Source organism: Notamacropus eugenii, chromosome 3 (genome assembly GCF_028372415.1).
Source record: "Notamacropus eugenii isolate mMacEug1 chromosome 3, mMacEug1.pri_v2, whole genome shotgun sequence".
Taxonomy (NCBI): Eukaryota; Metazoa; Chordata; class Mammalia; order Diprotodontia; family Macropodidae; genus Notamacropus; species Notamacropus eugenii.
In genome coordinates, this window is record NC_092874.1 from 371,470,454 (window position 1) to 371,491,344 (window position 20,891).

The 20,891-nt window shown below is 38.1% G+C and overlaps 2 protein-coding genes across 15 annotated transcripts in view; one reads left to right on the top strand and one right to left on the bottom strand.

Moving 5' to 3' along the window:
* APC (APC regulator of WNT signaling pathway) overlaps positions 1 to 20,891 on the top strand; it is a 153,167-nt gene that overhangs the window by 123,058 nt on the left and 9,218 nt on the right. For all 8 annotated transcript variants that reach the window (XM_072597429.1, XM_072597421.1, XM_072597424.1 and 5 more), the window contains 4 exons: positions 10,255 to 10,394; positions 11,585 to 11,662; positions 12,912 to 13,028; positions 20,030 to 20,244. In XM_072597429.1, the coding sequence (XP_072453530.1) occupies positions 10,255 to 10,394; positions 11,585 to 11,662; positions 12,912 to 13,028; positions 20,030 to 20,244 (550 nt within the window). The remainder of the gene's footprint in view (positions 1 to 10,254; positions 10,395 to 11,584; positions 11,663 to 12,911; positions 13,029 to 20,029; positions 20,245 to 20,891) is intronic.
* Positions 1 to 20,891, bottom strand: part of LOC140496986 (uncharacterized) — a 44,752-nt gene that overhangs the window by 4,296 nt on the left and 19,565 nt on the right. For 3 of the 7 annotated variants that reach the window (XM_072597435.1, XM_072597434.1, XM_072597433.1), the window contains one exon: positions 597 to 3,521. The exons of 1 other annotated variant lie outside the window; for it this stretch is intronic. In XM_072597435.1, coding sequence (XP_072453536.1) covers positions 1,599 to 2,687 — 1,089 coding nt within the window. In that variant the 5' untranslated portion in view covers positions 2,688 to 3,521 and the 3' untranslated portion in view covers positions 597 to 1,598. Of the gene's footprint in view, positions 1 to 596; positions 3,522 to 16,177; positions 16,644 to 20,891 lie in introns of those variants that run through there. 3 more of the 7 variants (XM_072597439.1, XM_072597440.1, XM_072597438.1) reach the window with 3 other exon arrangements.

Genomic DNA, 20,891 nt, shown 5'->3' on the forward strand with positions numbered 1-20,891 from the left:
GATCATAGTGGCAGTAGGGAACCATTTGGGGTTTATTGAATAGGGGAGTCATTGTCAGACTTATACTTTAGGAATGTCACTTCAGCAGCTGACGTCAGGAAAGATTTTGGTCAGGAAAACCAGTTGGGAGGTTGTTGCAATAATCCAGACAGGAGGTAATTAGGGTCTAAACTAGGGTACTGGTTCTCTTTTCAGTGTAATTGTACCCATACCCATACTTTGTTTATTAGCGAACTCATCATGACTCATCAGTTAGCCTAATCCAGTGTAGCCTCCAATATTTGACTCCTGAGCCACATTTGCACTCATCATAAATCAGAAGAATCTTATGCTATATTTTTGTACAGTTTATTGAGATGTTAAGTTTATACTGGGATATATAGCAAGATGGGCCAGAGTGCAAACCTTTTGGAAAGAGAGAATTACTGACACCCCACAATACCATGTTATAATTTTGTATTATTTTAAATCCTTTTAAAGAATGTTTCAGAAGTTACATATTATCAAAAATGCTAACAAAACTTTTAGAAGAACCCCTTTAACCCTTTAAAAGCTTGGCATATTTCTGTGCACACGCAGAGAAATATATGTTTATGGGTTTTTTTTTTTTGTTTTTTTTTTTTTTGGCTTTTAACATTTATTTTCACAAAATTTTGGGTTACAAATTTTCTCCCCTTTTATCCCCTCCACTCCCAAACCCAAGCATTCCAATTGCCCCTGTGACCAATCTACTCTCTCCTCTATCCTCCCTCTCTGCCCCCGTCTCTGTCTTCTCTTTTGTCCCGCAGGGCCAGATAGCTTTCTTGACCCCTTAACCTGTATTTCTTATTTCCCAGTGGTAAGAACATTACATTTGATCCTAACACTTTGAGTTCCAACTTCTTTAGCTCCCTCCCTCCCCACCCCTTCCCCTTGGAAGACAAGCAATTCAATATAGGCCAAATCTGTGTAGTTTTACAAATGATTTCCATACTAGTTGTGTTGTATAGGACTAACTATATTTCCCTCCATCCTATCCTGTCCCCCATTACTTCTATTCTCTTATGATCCTTTCCCTCCCCATGAGTGTCGACCTCGGATTGCATTCTCCTCCCCATGCCCTCCCCTCCATCCTCCCCCCCACCCTGCTTGTGCCCCTGTCCCCCACTCTCCTGTATTATGAGATAGGTTTTCCTATCAAAATGAGTGTGCATTTTATTCTTTCCTTTAGTGGAATGTGCTGGGATAGACCTCATGTTTTTCTCTTGCCTCCCCTCTTTATCCCTCCACTAATAAGTCTTTTGCTTGCCTCTTTTATGAGAGATAATTTGCCCCATTCAACTTCCCTTTCTCCTCCCAATATTTCTCTCTCACTGCTTGATTTCATTTTTTTTTTTAAGATATGATCCCATCCTCTTCAATTCACTCTGTGCACTCTGTCTCTATGTATGTGTGCGTGTGTGCATGTGTATGTGTGTGTGTGTACTCCCACCCAGTACCCAGATACTGAAATGTTTCAAGAGTTCCAAATATTGTCTTTCCATGTAGGAATGTAAACAGTTCAACTTTAGTAAGTCCCTTATGATTTCTCTTTGCTGTTCACCTTTTCATGGTTCTCTTCATTCTTGTGTTAGAAAGTCAAATTTTCTTTCCAGCTCAGGTCTTTTCATCAAGAAAATTTGAAAATCCTCTATTTCATTGAAAGACCATTTTTTCTCCTGAAGTATTATACTCAGTTTTGCTGGGTAGGTGATTCTTGGTTTTAGTCCTAGTTCCTTTGACTTCTGGAATATCTTATTCCATTCCCTTCGATCCCTTAATGTAGAGGGTGCTAGATCTTGTGTTATCCTGATTGTATTTCCACAATACTTGAATTGTTTCTTTCTAGCTGCTTGCAATATTTTCTCTTTCACCTGGGAATTCTGGAATTTGGCCACAATGTTCCTAGGAGTTTCTCTTTTTGGATCTCTTTCATGCGGTGTTCTGCGGATTCCTTGAATATTTATTTTGCCCTCTGGTTCTAGAATCTCAGGGCAGTTTTCCTTGATAATTTCATGAAAGATGATGTCTAGGCTCTTCTTTTGATCATGGTTTTCAGGTAGTCCCAGAATTTTTACATTGTCTCTCCTGATTCTATTTTCCAGGTCAGTTGTTTTTCCAATAAGATATTTCACATTATCTTCCATTTTTCCAATCTTCTCGCTATGTTCTGTGATATCTGTCTTTCTCATAAAGTCCTTAGCGTCCATCTGTACCATTCCAGTTTTGAAAGATCTATTTTCTTCAGTGAGCTTTTGAATCTCCTTTTCCATTTGGCTAATTCTGTTTTTGAAAGCATTCTTCTCCTCATTGGCCTTTTGAACCTCTTTTGCCAATTGAGTTAGGCTAGTTTTCAAGGTGTTAATTTCTTCATCATTTTTTTGGTTGTTCTTTAGCAGGGAGCTGATCTGCTTTTCATGCTTCTCTTTCATCCCTCTCATTTCTCTTCCCAGTTTTTCCTCAGCCTCTCTAACTTGATTTTCAAAATTCTTTTTGAGCTCTTCCATGGCCTGAGCCCATTGGGTGGGCTGGGACACAGAATCCTTGATTTCTGTGTCTTTGCCTGATGGTAAGCATTGTTCTTCCTCATCAGAAAGGAAGGGAGGAAGTGTCTTTTCTCCAAGAAAGTACCCTTCAATAGTTTTATTTCTTTTCCCTTTTCTTGGCATTCTCCCCAGCCAGTGGCTTAACCTCTGAATATTCTCCTCACACCCACCTCGCCTCCTGGTCCTCCCAGCCAGCGTTTGGGGACTGAGATTCAAATGCTGCTTCCCACCTTAGGGCTTTTGGCGGGGGCAGGGCTGCTATTCAGTGTGAGAATTAAGTTCAGATGGTCAGGTTGGGGCAGGGCCACCTCTCAGGCCCAGTTCCCTCAGGGGGTTTATGCACAGACCTTCCACAATGGATCCAGGCTCCCGCCCGCTTGGGGAGCCCCTGTCTGCAGCCGCCTCTCAGCTTCTATCTCCCGGGGGGGGCTGAGCCATGGGGGCACCCCACTCCCCTCTCGACCCGCCAAAGAGACTCTCTCACCGACCGTCCTCACCTGTGGGTGGAGGGGCTTGTGCTGCCACTGGAGATCCCGTCTCTGAAGCCTGCTCGGATCTGTACCTCTCGGAGCCGAGGCCGCCGCAGGTCTGGGCTGGGCTCCGCGTCTGCAGCGCGACGGACCTTTTGTGAGAGGTTTGCAGTTCCCTCTGTGGGTGGGGGGACCCGCGTGGCCACTGGAGATCCCGTCCCCGTAGCCCACTCGGATCTTTTCCTCACGGTGTTGCAGCCGCTGCAGGGTTGCCCTCTGCTCCCAGTCCCGGCGCCTAGTCCGCAGCGCGAAGGTCCCCCCGCGAGAGGTTTGCAGGTCTCTCCGGAACAGAAATCTCCCTCGCTCCAATATTCCGTGGCCTCTGGGTGCAGAATTCGCCGTAAGTTACTCCCCTGTAGCTGTTTTGTGGGTTGTGGGTTCGGAGCTATGTGTATGTGCGTCTTTCTACTCCGCCATCTTGGCTCCGCTGTTTATGTTTTTTAAAATATAAAAAGTAGAAATGTAAAAGATCTAGAAGTTCTTTAGTTCATTAAATAACACCTATAAAAAATCCACGAAGGAACCTGGATGAGAATTATGTAAGTACGAATGAATCATATTCCTCACAGTAGAATAAATCCCCACATCAGTGAAATGATAGAGCTCTCAAAGTGTCAAAATGGAGTTTTTGTTACTTGCATACACACATACACATACACATGCACACACATACATACACACATAATATGTAATAGTCATGCTGAAAAATACTCTTCAAAGGTCTATTTCTTGAGTTTATATTAAAACAGAGGTTGCATTCATTCTTTTTCAACTAATGATATATTCAGCAGTAAAGTATTCATTAAGGACCATCATTACCTGCTCACTGGAATGAACTGATGGTTATTCCAAAGCAAGTAAGAAAGTTCCAAGCTGCTAAAAGTTAATTTGTTCATTCTTCACTTGGAACTTATAACAGTTTTTTCCCATAGAAACTATTTTTTTGTGGTGGTTAGGTTTCTGAGACAGATGGCCAGATATTAAACTATGATGTACTAATGGACTACTGCAAAACCTAAAACCAGAGTACTTTGTATATGTGTACACTGCAAAGAGAAGAATGTGTTCATAGGTCCAATCTGAGATTCTCCTTTAGTCCTGGGGCAGGTAGGTAGTGCAGTGGATAGAGCCCTAGTACAGAAGTCAGGAGGACCTGAGTTCAAATCTCACCTCAGACACTTGACACTCACTAGCTGTGTGAACTTGGGCAAGTCACTTAACCCCAATTGCCTCATCCTGGGTCATCTCCAGTCATCCTGATGAATATCTGGTCACTGGATTCAGATGGCTCTGGAGGAGAAGTGAGGCTGGTGACCTGCACAGCCCTCCCTTCCTCAAAACAAAGTCAAGTGCAAGTCATCTCATTATTTCTCTGATGGCATGGTTTTCTTCGGCAACGAAAGATGAACACACACACTTCTTTATTCCTAGGAGGATTTGTGGACTCCTTCTACCACCACTTGCCAGTCAGCAGAGGGAGGAACTTCTCAAGTTGCAAACCCAAAATAGCAACTCTTGACATAGATGAAAAATTAGAATGTGATAAAAGCCTAAAATGAGCTGTGTAAAGTGCTGAGGATATTTCTCATTCTTGTCTTTTCTTCTTTGCGTCCCAATGATTAGAACACAGCCTTACATATTTACCCATGCTTTTTAAATTTGCACTAAATCTACGATTTCACTGTTAGAGTAGGGAACTTACAGTGAGGAAACTCCACTACCAATGGAGAGGACTCTTCCCCAATCCCATTAAGACAGAAAAATGCCTTGACCTTTCAGCTAGGAGAGACTAATGTATCTTTTGTGCCCTTAAGAATTGTACCTTCAAGATAATTGTTAAATTGTCTTTTAGATCTTCCAGCTTTGATGAGTCTTTCAGCTTGGTAATTTAGACTTTTTCAAAATTCTTCTTTTTCAAAATTCATTTATTTATTTTTAGTTTTCAACTTTCATTTCCACAAGATTTTGAGTTCCAAATTTTCTCCCCATCTCTCCCCTTCCCCCACCCCAAAACACTGTGCATTCTGATTACCCCTTCCCCCAGTCTGCCCTCCCTTCCATTATCCCCATCTTCTCTCATTTCTTGTAGGGAAAGATAGATTTCTGTATCCCATTACCTGTATTTCTTATTTCCCAGGTGCATGTAAAAACAATTCTCAACATTCGTTCCTAAAACTTTGAGTTCCAACTTCTCTGAACTCTTCCCCACTGAGAAGTCAAGCAATTCAGTGTAGGCTATATATGTGTAGTTTTGCAAAAGACTTCCATAATAGTCATGTTGTGAAAGACTAACTATATTTCCCTTCATTCTTTCCTTCCCCCCATTTATTCTGTTCTCTCTTTTGACCTTGTCCCTCCCCTAAAGTGTTTACTTCTAATTTCCCCCTCCTCCCATTAACCTTTCCTTCTGTCATCCCCCCCACCCCACTTATCCCCTTATCCCCTACTTTCTGGGAGTGTAAGATAGATTTTCACACCCAGATTGAGTGTGCATGTTGTTCCCTTCTTAAGCCAAATGTGATAAGAGTAAGCTTTGCTTTTTGCCTCTCACCACCTCCCTTTTCCCCTCCATTGAAAAAGCTTTTTCTTGCCTTTCTTATGAGAGATAATTCGCCCCATTCCATTTCTCCCTTTCTCCTCCCAATATATTCCTCTCTCACCCCTTAATTTTATTTTTTTATTTATTATCCCTTCCTAGTCAACTCACCGTGTGCCCTCTGCCTATATGTATAATCTCTCCAACTGCTCAAATACTGAGAAAAGTCTCAAGAGTTACAAATATTATCTTTCCATGTAGGAATGTAAACAGTTCTACTTTAGTAAGTCCCTTATGATTTCTCTTTCCTGTTTACCTTTTCATGCTTCTCTTGATTCTTGTGTTTGAAAGTCAAATTTTCTTTTCAGCTCTGGTCTTTTCATCAAGAATGCTTGAAAGTCCTCTATTCATTGAAAGACCATTTTTTTCCCCTGAAGTATTATACTCAGTTTTGCTGGGTAGGTGATTCTTGGTTTTAATCCTAGTTCCTTTGACTTTTGGAATATCCTATTCCAAGCCCTTTGATACCTTAATGTAGAAGCTGCTAGATCTTTTGTTATGCTGATTGTATTTCCACAATACCAGAATTGTTTCTTTCCGGCTACTTGCAATATTTTCTCCTTGACCTGGGAACTCTGGAATTGGCTACAGTATTCCTAGGAGTTTTTCTTTTTGGATCTCTTTCAGGAGGCGATCGATGAATTCTTTCAATATTTATTTTACCTTCTGGTTCTAGAATATCAGAGCAGTTTTCCTTGATAATTTCATGAAAGATGGTGTGTAGGCTCTTTTTTTGATCATGGCTTTCAGGTAGTCCCATAATTTTTAAATTATCTCTCCTGGATCTATTTTCCAGGTCAGTTGTTTTTTCAATGAGATATTTCACATTGTCTTCAGTTTTTTCATTCTTTTGGTTTTGTTTTATAATTTCTTGGTTTCTCATAAAGTCATTAGCTTCCATCTGCTCCATTCTAATTTTTAAAGAACTATTTTCTTCAGTGAGCTTTTGAACTTCCTTTTCCATTTGGCTAATTCTGCTTTTTAAAGCATTCTTCTCCTCATTGGCTTTTTGGACCTTTTTTGCCATTTGAGTTGGTCTATTTTTAAAGGTGTTATTTTCTTCAGCATTTTTGGGGGGGTCTCCTTTAGCAAGCTGTTGACTTACTTTTCATGATTTTCTTGCATCACTCTCATTTCTCTTCCAATTTTTCCTCCACCTCTCTTACTTGATTTTCAAAATCCTTTTTGAGCTCTTCCATGGCCTGAGACCATTGCATATTTATTTTGGAGGTTTTGGATGGAGAAGCCTTGACTTTTATGTCTTCATCTGATGGTATGCATTGTTCTTCCTCATCCTAAAGGATGGAAGAATATACCTGTTCACCAAGAAGGTAACCTTCTGTAGTCATATTTTTTCCTTTATTGGACATTTTCCCAGCCAGTTACTTGACTTTTGAGTCCTTTGTCAAGAGGAGAATATACTCCAGGGACCTGTAAGTTCTCAGTTCCTCCAAGGTGGCACAATCAAGGGAGAGGAGTTTACTCCTCTCCTGGCCTGTGCTCTGGTTTGAGAGCAACCACAAGCTTTTCTGCCCAGGATCTGTGAGTAGAATTCCCTCTCCAGAGCTTCCACCAGCTACACTAACCAGTGCTCCTCCTCACCCAAGGATTTCCACTCAGGGCTGAGACCCAGACTAGCTGCTCAATTTTCCCAGGGTCTTTAGCCCTAGGGCTCCAAAAAATGGCTGCAGCTGTGGCTGCCTGGGACCTACTGGGGCTAAGCCTGGGGCAAGACCCTGCTCCCTTCTCATCCAGGTGAAAGGGCTTTCTCACTGACCTTTGAAGCTGTCTTTGGCATTTGTGGGTTGAGTAATCTCGGAACCCCAGCTACTACCTGTGATTCTGTTCCCTGAAGCCTGCTGTGGTCCTGTCCAAGCTGGTCTCCTCAGCCAAGACTGGGCTGCTCTCTGCTCCAAGCCTGGTGTGATAGACCTTTCCTGTTGGCCTTTCAGGCTGTCTTGGGCTGGAAATCTCTTTCACTCTGTCGTTTTGTGGCTTCTGCTGCTCTAGAATTTGTTTAGAGTCATTTTTTACAGGTATTTTATGGACTGTGGAAGGAGAGCTTCTACAGGTCTGTCCTTCTACTCTGCCATCTTGACTCCATCCCTCTTCTTCAAAATTGTGATAATATAACTCTTTATAACTTGATTTACCTTCAAAACAGCCTGAAGGGATTGAGTTGGGGGGGGGTCAGGGATTTGTATCAAAAGAGATATTTCCCTCATCAGAAAAGGTAGATTCAGAAGAAATGCAGGGCTTATCCCTTGGTGGGTCTGGATGTCTTCGTTGCTAATGAGCTTCATCAGCCACCTGTCTTGGGGAAGATCTCCTGAAGAAGGCCTTACCAGCTTTAAACAAGTCATATTTGAGTTTGAATGGAAAGCAAACTGTTTGGTTTTGAATGACATGTTAAAAATGACAGTGTACCTGAACCAGCTGTCCTAGCAGAGACCTAGGTTCTCTACTTAGTGAACTGTGAATTTGCCTAGCAAAGGAGGATGCTACAATGCTTTGAGATCCAGCCCCTAAGGAAACCACTATCAAATGAATAATAAAGGAAATACTGAAATGATCAATACAACTGCACTATCTCTTACCTGTTAACCTATTAGCTCAGCACTCCCCCACTCTGTCATTTCCCACCACTAAGTAGACCGAGGCACCTATAGCAGCTTCTTAGGCAAAATTCCCTGCCCTATCTTTCCCTACATAGTATCCATGACTGTTCCTCATTCAACCTATCCAATCAGCTGCCATATCTTTTCATTTCTACCACCACCACTTCTTCATTCACATATGCACCACTTAGTTTAGGCCCTCTTCACCTCTTACTTGGCCTATTGAAATAGCATTCTAATTGGTCTTTCTGCCTGATGTCTCTCCATTCATTCTCCCACGTAACCACCAAAATGATTTTCCAAAAGTGCAAATCTGACCATGTGACTCCCTTATTCAGTAAGCTTCAGTGGTGCCCTGTTAATTCTAGGATCAGATATTATTTCATCTTTACTTTATCCTTTTAAAATGTTTTTTGTGTCTTACACATAATTATTAGTAATAGTAGTACATGCATAAAATTTATAAATAAGAAAATATGTGGACAGAGATATTCTCAAAAATTGTTTACTGCTACGGATGCATGATCAAAAAAGTTTGAAGACTCCTGGACCAAAGGCAAGAAGATCATGTAAGGGTGGGGAACCTGTGGCCTCAAGGCCACATGTGACCTTCTAGGTCCTTAGGTGCAGCGTTTTGACTGAGTCCAGGTTTTACAGAAAAAAATCCTTTTATTAAGGGGATGTATTCTGCAACGTTTGTGTTCATTCAGTGGGATCACACTTGGGAACCTAGAAGGCTACAAGTGACCTTAAGGCCACAGATTTCCCACTCCTGGTTTAGGATGTTATTGCAACAGTCTGCACAAGAACTAATGAAGTCTTAAACTAGTAATGGCTATTTAAATGGAAAGAAGGTAAAAATATAAGAGATGTTGTTAAGATAGAATCAATAGCACCTGGCAGCTAATGGTTGTAGGGAATGCAGAAGAGCAAAGACTGAAGAATAACTCCAAGGTTGCAAACCTGAGTGACTGGAAGGGACCTTCGAAGTCATCTCTTTCAATCCCCTCCTTTTACAAATGAGGAAACAGTCCCAGAGAAGCTCGGTTACTTGCCCAAGGTAAAAAAAGCAGTGACAAGAGCAGGAGCCAGAATTCAGATACAAGTCTTCTGGGTCTAAATCCATTATTCCATGTTGCCTATGGAGAATGACCTAGAGTTCATACCATTTCAAGACTGACTGAAAGAACTTGAGATGTTTAGCTCATGCCTTCTTGATTTTGTTTTTTCCCTCTTAGCCTCAATAACATATTGAATTAATTTCTTTCAGTGAACAATAGTGAGTGACTCCTAAGTCCCTGTCTCAGAATATGACTGAAAACACTGAAGTTATCAGATGAGGAGAGTTTGGATTTATTTTCCTCATTGCATTAACTTTTTTTTCTCAATTCCTTAAGCCTTAAAAAAAAATCGTCCTGTAATTTTTCTCTTGTTGGCTTTTTTCAGACCAAGAAAAGCGTTGTATTTTCTGAATACTCAGATTTCCCTCAGCATTCTTCCTTCAGGTCATATGTAAAACTTTTAAATGTTTCTGGATCTAACTTTATTCTTTAGGGATTTAGTATTTGACTTCATTATGAAAATTATTCAACTTATTTTCACCTGGTATTTCTTGCATTCAGATCAGTTCTTTGGCCATGTCCATGGAAAGAACATTAGATTTAGAATAAGAAGATTTGTATCTGAATACTGGTTTTGCTACTTACTGTATGACCTTAGATAAGTCACTTAACATCAGTTTTTCTCATCTATAAAATGAGGGGGTTGAACTGTCTAACCTCTGAGGTACCTTGTAGTTCTAATGTTTGGTTTGTAATTCTAATGGAAAATTTTAGATCTCAAGAAATACTTGAGATTTCCCTGCTGGTTAAATTGATGAAACTCTAGTACTAAATAATCACTTTTCACTTGAAATAAATACTTTTATTCTTACTCTTTTAAAATAGGGGGACTACAGGCCATTGCAGAATTATTACAAGTAGACTGTGAAATGTATGGGCTTACTAATGACCACTACAGTGTTACATTAAGACGATATGCCGGAATGGCTCTGACAAACTTGACTTTTGGAGATGTAGCAAACAAGGTAGGTTTTTATTTCATCTGGTTTTTTTTCATAGTATCTTATTTTTTCCAGTTACAGGTAGAAACAATTTTTACCTTTCATTTTGAGTTCCAAATATCCCCCCCAAGATGGTAAGCAATTTGACATAGGTTGTATATGTATGATCATGTGAAGCCCATTTCCATATTAGTCATATTGTAAAAGAAGAAACAGTTTGCAAAAGGAAAAAAATCGTGAAAAAAGTAAAGTGAAAATCGTCTGCTTGGATCTGCATTCAGACTCCCTCATTCCTTTCTCTGGATATGGATATTTTCCATCGAGTCTTTTGGAATTGTCTTGGATCCTTGTATTGCTGAGAAGAGTTAAGTCAGTCATAGTTGGTCATCATAAAATGCAGCTGTTACTGTGTACAATATTCTCCTGCTTCTACTCATTTCACTTTGCATCACTTCATGTTAAGTCTTTCCATGTTTTTCCGACATCTTCCTGCTTGTCATTTCTTATAGCACAGTAGTATTCCATTACATTCATAAACTGCAATTTGTTCAGCCATTCCCTAATTGATGGGCATTGCCCCAAGTTCCAGTTCTTTGCCAGCACAAAAAGAACTGCTATAAATACTTTTCAGGTCCTTTCCCCTTTTTTAATTTCATCTGTTTTTAAAAGAGTTAGCATGGGATCAGTGCAGTTTTCTGTTTTTTGCTGCTTTTAATTTCATATCACTCGTTCAGTACTAATCAAGAGTTATCCTTCACATCACATTCCTTTTACCTTCTTACTCAGCAGTCATATGTCTGATTAAAAACCATTATGTATACACAATGAAGATGTTATCTTCTTTGAAGATACAATCTGTAGAATTCCATTTTTTTTTAATGAAAGCCACCAGCTGCACTTCTGTGTGCACTGGTAACCCAGGCAGATGTAGCATACACGCTACCGCACAGGCTACATTTGAACTCTTTGCTTGAGACCTTGCTTTTGACGCATAATGGAAACCTGTTATCCAACCAGAGTTAAGGAAAGGGGTCTGTTCTTCCAGTTATGTAAATAGTATTATTCCCTTCTTGGGGAAAATGTTTATGTGACTAAAATGAAGCACTTAACCTATAGTGTTTGAAATTTCATCTCCAGAAGCAAAATATCAAACATATACTAAACATGAGGTTACCTGTTTTTGTGATCATCTTTTCTTTTCTGCTTATTTTTAGGCTACTCTGTGCTCTATGAAAGGCTGTATGAGAGCTCTTGTAGCCCAACTGAAATCTGAAAGTGAAGACTTACAGCAGGTAACTTCTTATTAAGGGAGAAGTTGTTTAGCTTGGAGGGGAGGGGTACAGTTATAGATATGGATTCCCAAAATCAAAGTCTTTATTCCATTGAACTTAGGGATAGCCTCACTAAATTTGATGCTTAGTACCTCGTAATTTGAGCAAAAATCTTAGCAGAGATTTGACATGGTACTTGTCTTTAAATATTTTGAGGATTATCATTTTTTTAAAATGATTTGGTTTACCCTGGCTTTGAAGGACAAAATCAGGAACAATATGGTAGAAATTGCAGAGTTGCATATTTAGGCTTGCTAACAAGAAAAACTGCTTTACACTAATGAGAGTTATTTTATATAAGCTGCCTCAAAAGGTGGATTGTACCTCAATAGACACCTTTAAACAAAAAATGGGTAAACCATTTATACTCTCATGGGAATTTTTTCTTGTTTGATTTAAATGAGATGACCTACTTTGAAATCATGATTTTGTGATTTCTGTCCTTGTTTCTGGCAGTAAAGCTACTGAACTCAGTTCTAAAACTGAAATAATCAACTCTTCCCAAAACCTACCTCTTCTTCAAAATTCCTTATTTATGTAAAAAGCACCCATATCCTTTTAGAGATCTGGGTCTTCCTTATCTATCTTTACCTTTTCTTCTCCTGATTTTCCTAAAGTATACATCTGTCTCTGTAACTCCCCTATTCATTAAAATTCCAATAATTTCTTGTCTCCAGGATCAAAAATAAGTTGCTGTGTTTAGCTTTTTAAAATTCCTTCCTACCTGGTCCCAACATACCTTTCCAACCTTATTATACATTTCTCCCTTTCCTGAACTCTATGCCATTGCCAAATTGACCTTCCCACAGTTATATCAAGACAACACTCCTGTCTCTGTGTCTTTCCGCTGGCTATCCTACTGCCTGGAGAGTACTCTTTCCACATTCCCCTTCCTCTTAGAATCCACTTGTTTTCCAAAAAATTTTGTCAAGTGTCACCTTCTACCTAAAACTTAGCTAATAGCCTAGCTGCTAGTGCCCCCTAATTGACTTCATTTTCTTTTTATATATAATTATTCATCAAAATGTAGTGTCCCCTAGTTAAATGTAAGATTCATCCAGGACAGAGACTGGTTTTTTTTCTCTTTGTATTCCAAAGCCTTAGCATAATACCTAGTTCATAGTAGATCCTTAGTAAAATGCTTATTGGTAAGGATCATTTGATATGTAAAAGCAAATGTTCTTAAATGAGTCCATTGACTATTTTGCAGGTCATTGCAAGTGTTTTAAGGAATTTGTCTTGGCGAGCTGATGTGAACAGTAAAAAGACTCTCCGTGAAGTTGGAAGTGTAAAAGCTTTAATGGAATGTGCTTTGGAAGTGAAAAAGGTATCCAATTAGACACTTAGTGTTGTGACATTGAAAAGATTCACTGAAGGATAATTAGTTTTGGCAATGCCTTCTCTAAAACCCTTCACCTATTGTGCCCAACTCATGACTTCTCTACTTTGGATCACTCTATCATCTGTTATATGTAAAAAAGGAAGGAAGTATATTGACTAAGAATAGCCTCAGAATGTCTGATATACTTGAGTTCTTTCTCGTCTCCCAAAGTTTGAAACCTTGATGGCTGTATTACCAAGAAAATCTGAGAAAAATGAGTCACATTTCTGACTCCCAGAAAGTATATGAGAAACTCTCTTTTTTATAGGAAAGCCCATTTGGGTCAGTTTTTTAAAGGATTTATCTTAGCAAGCTACTGCTTGGAATCAGCAAAGTCCAGATATTCCTTAACTGGAGGCAGTGAGGTGACTCAGTGGATAGAGCACTGGGCCTAGAGTCAGGAAATCCTTAGTTCTAGTGTGTCCTCAGATACTCACTAGCTGTGTGACCTTGGACAAGTCAGTCACTTAACCTCTGTTTGCCTAACCTATTAGAAAAGGAAATGATAAACCACTGCAGTATCTTTTCCAGGAAAATCCCATACATGGTCTCAGAGTCAGATGTGATGAACGACAACATTCTTTAACTGATAATGTCAGTGAACACTGGATAAAGAGCTTTCCTTGTCATTGTAGCAAGCTACCCTTTGCAGTTTTCCTGATTTCATCAACTTTTACATCAAATGGTCTCATCACTTTTTAGACAGTTATAGTAACACTTTGGGCCTTTGATACATAGCTGTTTTCATTAAGGATGGTTTCATCTTTATCATTTTTCATATCTACTTTCTCTTCTGAACACAGGCCAAAAAGTGCTGCTAGAGAAAGTTTCATAATTTAGTGTTCCCATACCATTTTATTGTCTAAATTCTATCTGACACTGCTTATAACTCAGTAACCCTGAGCATTTTCTATATTCCATAGGCCACTCCCCATTGTTCTAAACATTCCTGTTTCCCCTTCAATCCCTAATCCTGTCCTCATTAATTTGTCACTCTTAATTATGTTTCATATTTCACCAAGAAAATAATGTCCATCTTGCAGGAATTCCTACATATATCCAAACCCTTCAACTTTATCTTATTCCTGCTGTACCTATTCTCTCATCCTTTTCTGAAATCTCAGGAAGAAATGTACCATTTTTTCTCTTACATTGCTATCCACATCTGCTCCAAGACCCTCAAATATTTTCCTTTCTTTGTTCAATATTTTCAATTTCTCCATTTTGACTGATTCTTTCTCATCAGTTTTTCTTTAAGAAAACTTTATTCTGAATTTAACATACTCTAAAGAGTATTATATATGAAAAAGAGCATTAGATATGACACTGAATCTCCATATCATGCTGCTTGCTTCTTTAAAAGTACATAATAAATTTACATTACTTTCAAGACTGTCCTACTTAACTGTCCTTCCTTCTGAATATTCCTCTATTCTCTTTTGTGTTAAAATGGTCCTCTTTTTTTTCTTTTGGTATTATTATTGCTGATCCCCCAGATTTCCCCTCTATCCTTCCAATAAAAAATGAAAGGAAATTAAAAAAAAAAAAACCTTCTAACAGATAAAGCACAGTCAAGCAAAACTAATCCTCCCAGGGGCCGTGTCTCCACAATTTGTGACCATCCTCTCTGTCAGGACATGGGTAACTTGCTTCATCCTAAGTCTTATAGAGACGTGGTTGAGCAATTGCATCGATCGTATCTCTTCAGTCTTTAAGAGTTGTTTTTCTTTACAGTATTGCTGGGTTTGTATCGATTGTTCTTCTGGTTCTGAACACTTCACTCTGCATCCTCCACCTGGGATTCTCTGAAGTTGTCTCTCTCATAATTTCCTGTAGATTCAGATACCACAGTTTGTTCAGGCATTCCCCATTTATCCAAGAGGCCATGTGGTATATCCCTCTGATTCTAATTCTTCTCTTCTTCCCCTTGAAATATTCCCCCTTTGTTTTATTTGTTTCTGTTCCTTCCCCTGATTTTACAAGAATAAAACAATAGCTAATACTTATGAGGAACTTTAGGTTTGCAAAGTGTTTTACATGTATTACCTTATTTTATCCTTTCAGTCCTATAAAGTAGGTGTTCTTATTATCCTTGTTTTACTGACGAGGAAACTAAGGCTGAGTGAGGTAAAGTGATTTGCCCAGGGTCACATAGCTAGTAAAAGTCTAAGGGAAAATTTGAACTCAGGTCTTCTTTAGTCTTTAAGTACAGCACTCCCTTTGTCTCCCTTTGGAGTTTGATGTATATTTTGTGTATGTGTTCAATCTTCAGTTATCTGTTTCAGATAAAAGTGAAGTTCATCTGATGCCTAATCCTGTTACCATGTTTATATATTCTTCTCATCCCAAGTATGAGAAAAAACAATTCTACCCCTTTTCTCCCTTCTTTATAAAGTATATTCTTTCTTTTACCCTCCCTTTTGAAATCCACAAAGCAGAACCATCCCCAAGTTCTTGTTTTTTTTTTATTTAATTCCCTCGGTAGCCTTTAAAACATTAAGGTTCTGAAGGGACCTTTGTTTCTTTGTTCCCATTAGAATGTAAGTGCTACATACTGCTCCTTCAAGTTGCTCAAAGAAATTTGCCAGGTTAGGTTTCTTTGAGCCCTTAGGTTTCTATTTCAGAATTCCTACTCAGCTATGATTTTTTTTATCAGAAATGCTTGAAAGTCCTCGATTCCAGACTTAATAAACATTTCTCTTCTTCATGTGTTGTACATTACATCAAAACTGGCCTGCTATTTTTTCCCCAAACACAACATTCCATTAACCAACTCCTTACAAAAAATAGTCTCACCTTCTTAAAATGTACTCTTACTTTACCTTATAGAATCTGTAAAGGTGCTCTATATCACTTTCTATAGGTTGTCTATCTTGATCCCCTACTTCCAGTTGCATTTATCATTAACGCACAAGAAATGATTAGCTGTTCTGTTTTTAGCACAAAGGGAGATCCAGCAGGTGTTCAGATAATACAGTATCACATCACTACTATTATATTTCTTTTTGCCAGGCTTGTCATCCATTTCCTGAATTTCTCCTCTATTTCTTCTTTCTGTCCACATATTTGTAGCATAATCCAATGATATCTTCTTATTTCTCTAATTAATTAATTCAGTTGATTCAAATGTTTACCATGCTTCCCCTCTCTGTTTCCTGGGCCTCTTCCCTTGAGCACATCTTAATATACAATACCATCACTTTGTAGTCTTTAACAGTGCTTTCTAGGTTGTTTCTGGCTATGTCATGTGTGATCCATGATATGGATCACCAGGATTTAGGAAATCATAGGTTCTTTGTCACATCTTAAGTACATTGCCTAGGAAGACAAAAAACTATTATTATTATTATTGTACAGTCAACAGATACTTGCACTGGTATCCCTAGGCAGGAAATGAGCAAACACCATTCCTCTTCTTGTTATTCTTTCATTCTTACTGGGTGATCTGTCCTCTGGTAGTCCAAACGCAAAGAGCTGGAAGCTCAGTGAAGGAAGACAACAATGAGGGGCTGCTGAAGGAGCTCGAGCAAATAAAAACCCTTCTCATGGTGCTCAAGAACACTGTGAAAAGGAGCAAGAGAAGAAGTAGCTGAGGAGCTGAAGCTGAAGAGCCACAAGCTGAGTGAGCTGGAGCGTGTACAGCACCTGCCTCACATTGGAGCTTCATGCCACCAACAAGAAGCTGATGATGCTTGTACCCTCCAACAGATCTGCTACCACCAGCTACAAAACAGTTTCCCCTAAAGATAAGCTCCCAGAAACTATGAAGCACCAAATTAAAAAGAATCTCTTGGTTCTGTTAAACCCAGGATTTGAGGAGGTCCACAGCATGGAGTTGGAGAGCCAGAAACTCCTTTTATAAGAGTCACTGGATTCCATGCCTGACCCCACTCCATTTCTGCTTGGACAAGGTGCACCTCATCAAAGAAAGGTCTTTAGTTATCTCTTCCTTTGATTTGGAATGAAACTCAAGGGACTGGCACAGCCAGGAAAAAGCTGCACAAGGCACGTATTGGGGGAGCCCATTGGATCTGTCATGTCATACTTCCCCAGGCTCAGCCTGATATAGAGATGCTAGCAGTAGATCAGGTTAACAGAAGCAAAGTTGTAAGTCCTGTGATCATTACTGGAAAAGAAAATTTCATCTGTCACATTTTTTATGTCTTCAATACATGCCAAATTATTTTTAGAACTGTCAAATTATTCTCCTTCCCCTTCTTCTCCTCCCTCACCCTTTACCAAAACCAAAATATGATCATATTCCTAATGCAGAATATGTCTTTACCAAATGCTGTGGCCAAATACCTCTGTATGCGAATGCTTGCTTCAAACCCTGTTCCATTTAATTAAAGTGCACATTAGGACAAAAGCACAGGCCCCAACAATACATGACACCCCTAGTGGAGACTATTGTTATTTCATTGACAGTCCTTTCTGAGGCAGCATTGACAACAATGCAGATAAATGTGTACTTCAAAAGGAACTAAATAAAATTGACATTACTCTTCATGTCACTTTGTGTGTTTATATATTTTGTTGTATTTTGTTTAAATTTTGAACATCCCAACAAACTTTATATTCTAAATATGTTCAGACAAAATGTGAAAAACTCTTTTGGAATATATCCAATTGCCATAAAAGTTACACACCTGTTTAGAAAACAACTTTTTGTCTCATTCATTATTTTTCATAGTATTTTATTTTTTCCAATTACATGTAAAGATAATTTTTAACATTCATTTTTAAAAAATTTAATGTTCCAAATTTCTTCCTTTCTCACCTTCCCCTTCCCTTAAAATGGTAAACAATTGGATATAAGTTATATGTGTGTAGATAGCATTTTTCATTATTAATCCTTTGGTATTGTCTTAGATCATTTTATGTGTGAGAATAACTAAGTCATTCATAATTGATCATCATACAATGTCGCTGTTACTGCATATAATGTTCTCTTGGTCCTGCTCTCTTCACTTCACATCAGTTCATGCAACTCCAGGTTTTTCTGAAGTCTGCCTGTTCATCATTTCTTATAGCACAATAGTATTCCATCACAATCATAAATAACAACTTGTTCCGTCATTCCCCAGTTGATGAGCATCCCCTCCATTTCCAATTCCTTGCCATCACAAAAAGAACTGCTATAAATACTGTTGTATAAATAGGTCCCTTCCCTTCTCCCCCCCTCCCCCCCTTTTTAATCTCTTTGGGATATAGACCTGGTAAGGGTATTATTGGATCAGTTGCTCTTTGGGCCTAGTTCCTGATTGCTCTCCAGAATGGTAAGATCAGTTTACAACTTCACCAGCAGTGCATTAGTGTCCCAATTTTCCCACATCTTATCCAATGTTTATCATTTTCCTTTTCTGTCATTAGCCAATCTGATAGGTGTGAGGTCATACCACAAAGTTATTTTAATTTGCATTTCTCTACTCAGTAGTGATTTAGAGCATTTTTTCATGACTATAGGTAGTTTTGATTTCTTTGTATGAAAACTATCTATTTATGTCCTTTGACCACTTATCAATTGGGGAATGACTTTCATTTTTATAAATTTGACTCAGTTCTCTATGTATTTGAGAAGTGAAGCCTTTATCAGCAACATTTGCTGTAAAAATTGTTTCCCAGCTTTCTGCTTTTCTTCTCATCTTGGTTGCATTAGTTTTGTTGGTGCAAAACCTTTTAAATTTAACATAATCAAAATGATCCATTTAACATTTCATAATGTTCTGTCTCATTTATTCTTTGAAAGAAAGCACCTACATCTTCCTTATCACATTGAACTTTTCCTCCATTATATGGCATTTTTACCCTCTACGTACTGACCCTTCTGTTGTTCAGATGCTTTTTATTCTTGATTTGTACACTGAAGCCTTATTTAAAACTGAATCTTTCCTTCTAAGTGAAATTTAGAACCTATTTCTGCCACTCAGGGTTCTTCAAAACATGGTGCCACCCTATTTTTCCAGCCTTCTCTCATAACACACACACACACACACACACACACACACACACACACACACACACACACACACACTATATTTCAGCCTAACTGTATACAGTCCCTTCAGAAGACATATTAAATTTTCATGTATATTCACATGAATACCCTTTCCCCATCTTTACCTGTTGAAATCCAACTCATCTTAAAAAACCAACTACAATACCACATGGTTACTGTTAATAATCTTTCTCTTAGATCTCTAATAATATTTTGGTTTGTAACTCTCTATATGCAGTTTTCAGGTACTTTTGTGTATTCTCATTATCTTTGTTGGTATTTTATTCCCCCACTAAACTGTAAGCTTCTTGAGAGATTATCTTGTCTAAAGGGGCCATGTCTTATCTAAAATTTTACTTTCTCAACACAGTTTGCTGTATACAATAAGCTCTTAATCAATTTTAGTGCCCTTTTATATCTGATTAGATATTATGACTAGCTGCTTAATAAATACTTATTGAGGGATTGATATCTGTTAAAAAGACACAGGTTAGACACATTTTAACCTAATCATGGTCATTGTATACTTAGAATATGGCTGTGAGTACCACAACTTAACTTATTTCATGGCATATTTATCATTTTTTTATCAGTTTATATTGCTTTCCTGACAGTAATACTTTCATAATTTATACAAATCCATTTATTCTTTTATACTTTTATAATTTTAAGCCCTTTGTAAGAAATTCCTTTAACCTTCATAATTTTATTTTTGTTGATTTTTAAAAAATAAGAATATTCTTGACTTGTTGAACTCTCAATGTCCCTTTAGTATTTTCTTTAAACTCTCGAAAGTGAGTATTTCAGAGAGGAAAATCCGAAGGTTTTAAATGTTTTGTTAAAAAAGGGAAAGGAATGTTGATAAGTATCATTCTAAAGAAAACAATTATAAGCTCCAAGAGACAAATTTTATATCTGATTAGATGTTATGTATTCTATTTCTTTATAGGAGTCCACCCTCAAAAGCGTACTGAGTGCCTTATGGAATTTGTCAGCACATTGCACTGAAAATAAAGCTGATATCTGTGCTGTTGATGGTGCTCTTGCATTTTTGGTTGGCACACTAACTTACCGGAGCCAAACAAATACTTTAGCCATCATTGAGAGTGGAGGTGGGATATTGCGGAATGTGTCTAGCTTGATAGCCACAAATGAGGAACACAGGTATATAGATAAATAATATGTGTATATCTACATGTGCATATTTCAGAGTGAACTTAAAAATTTTAATTTCATGCTCAACATGTATATATTTATGAGCAGATATCTTATTTCAAAATGAAATTAAATAAAATTTCAATTCCTTACTCAAAATGTATATGCTTATGAGCAAATAGCTATTTATTCATTTGTATTGCTGCACTAGCATAAAGTGTATTTACTAGTGATTATTCAAGACATGATATTTTAAAAGAGCACAAGACTAGCGGTCAGAAAATGTAAGTTTTGCTCCTGGCTTCACCACCATTAGCTATATGACCTTGGGTGAGTCACTTAGCCTCTGTGATCTTACGTAAAAATTGAATGAAAGAATATATTTTAAGTTGCTTTGTAAACTGTAAAATTCTAAATTAGTATATAATCTTAATATCATGAAAATGGTTAACTTATCTAATACTTGTTTAATTGGACATTCTAAAGTTCCAAAGACTCATAGAACTTGGGGAATAGAATTAAATTTAGTTTTCACAAGGTGATCTAAAGCTCCCCCCTCAAAAAATAAGACATTTGTAGCATGTAGTATATATAAAGAGGGAAAACATAATGATTAACCCAAGATAGAGGGATACCTGACCATATTAGTAAAGTTT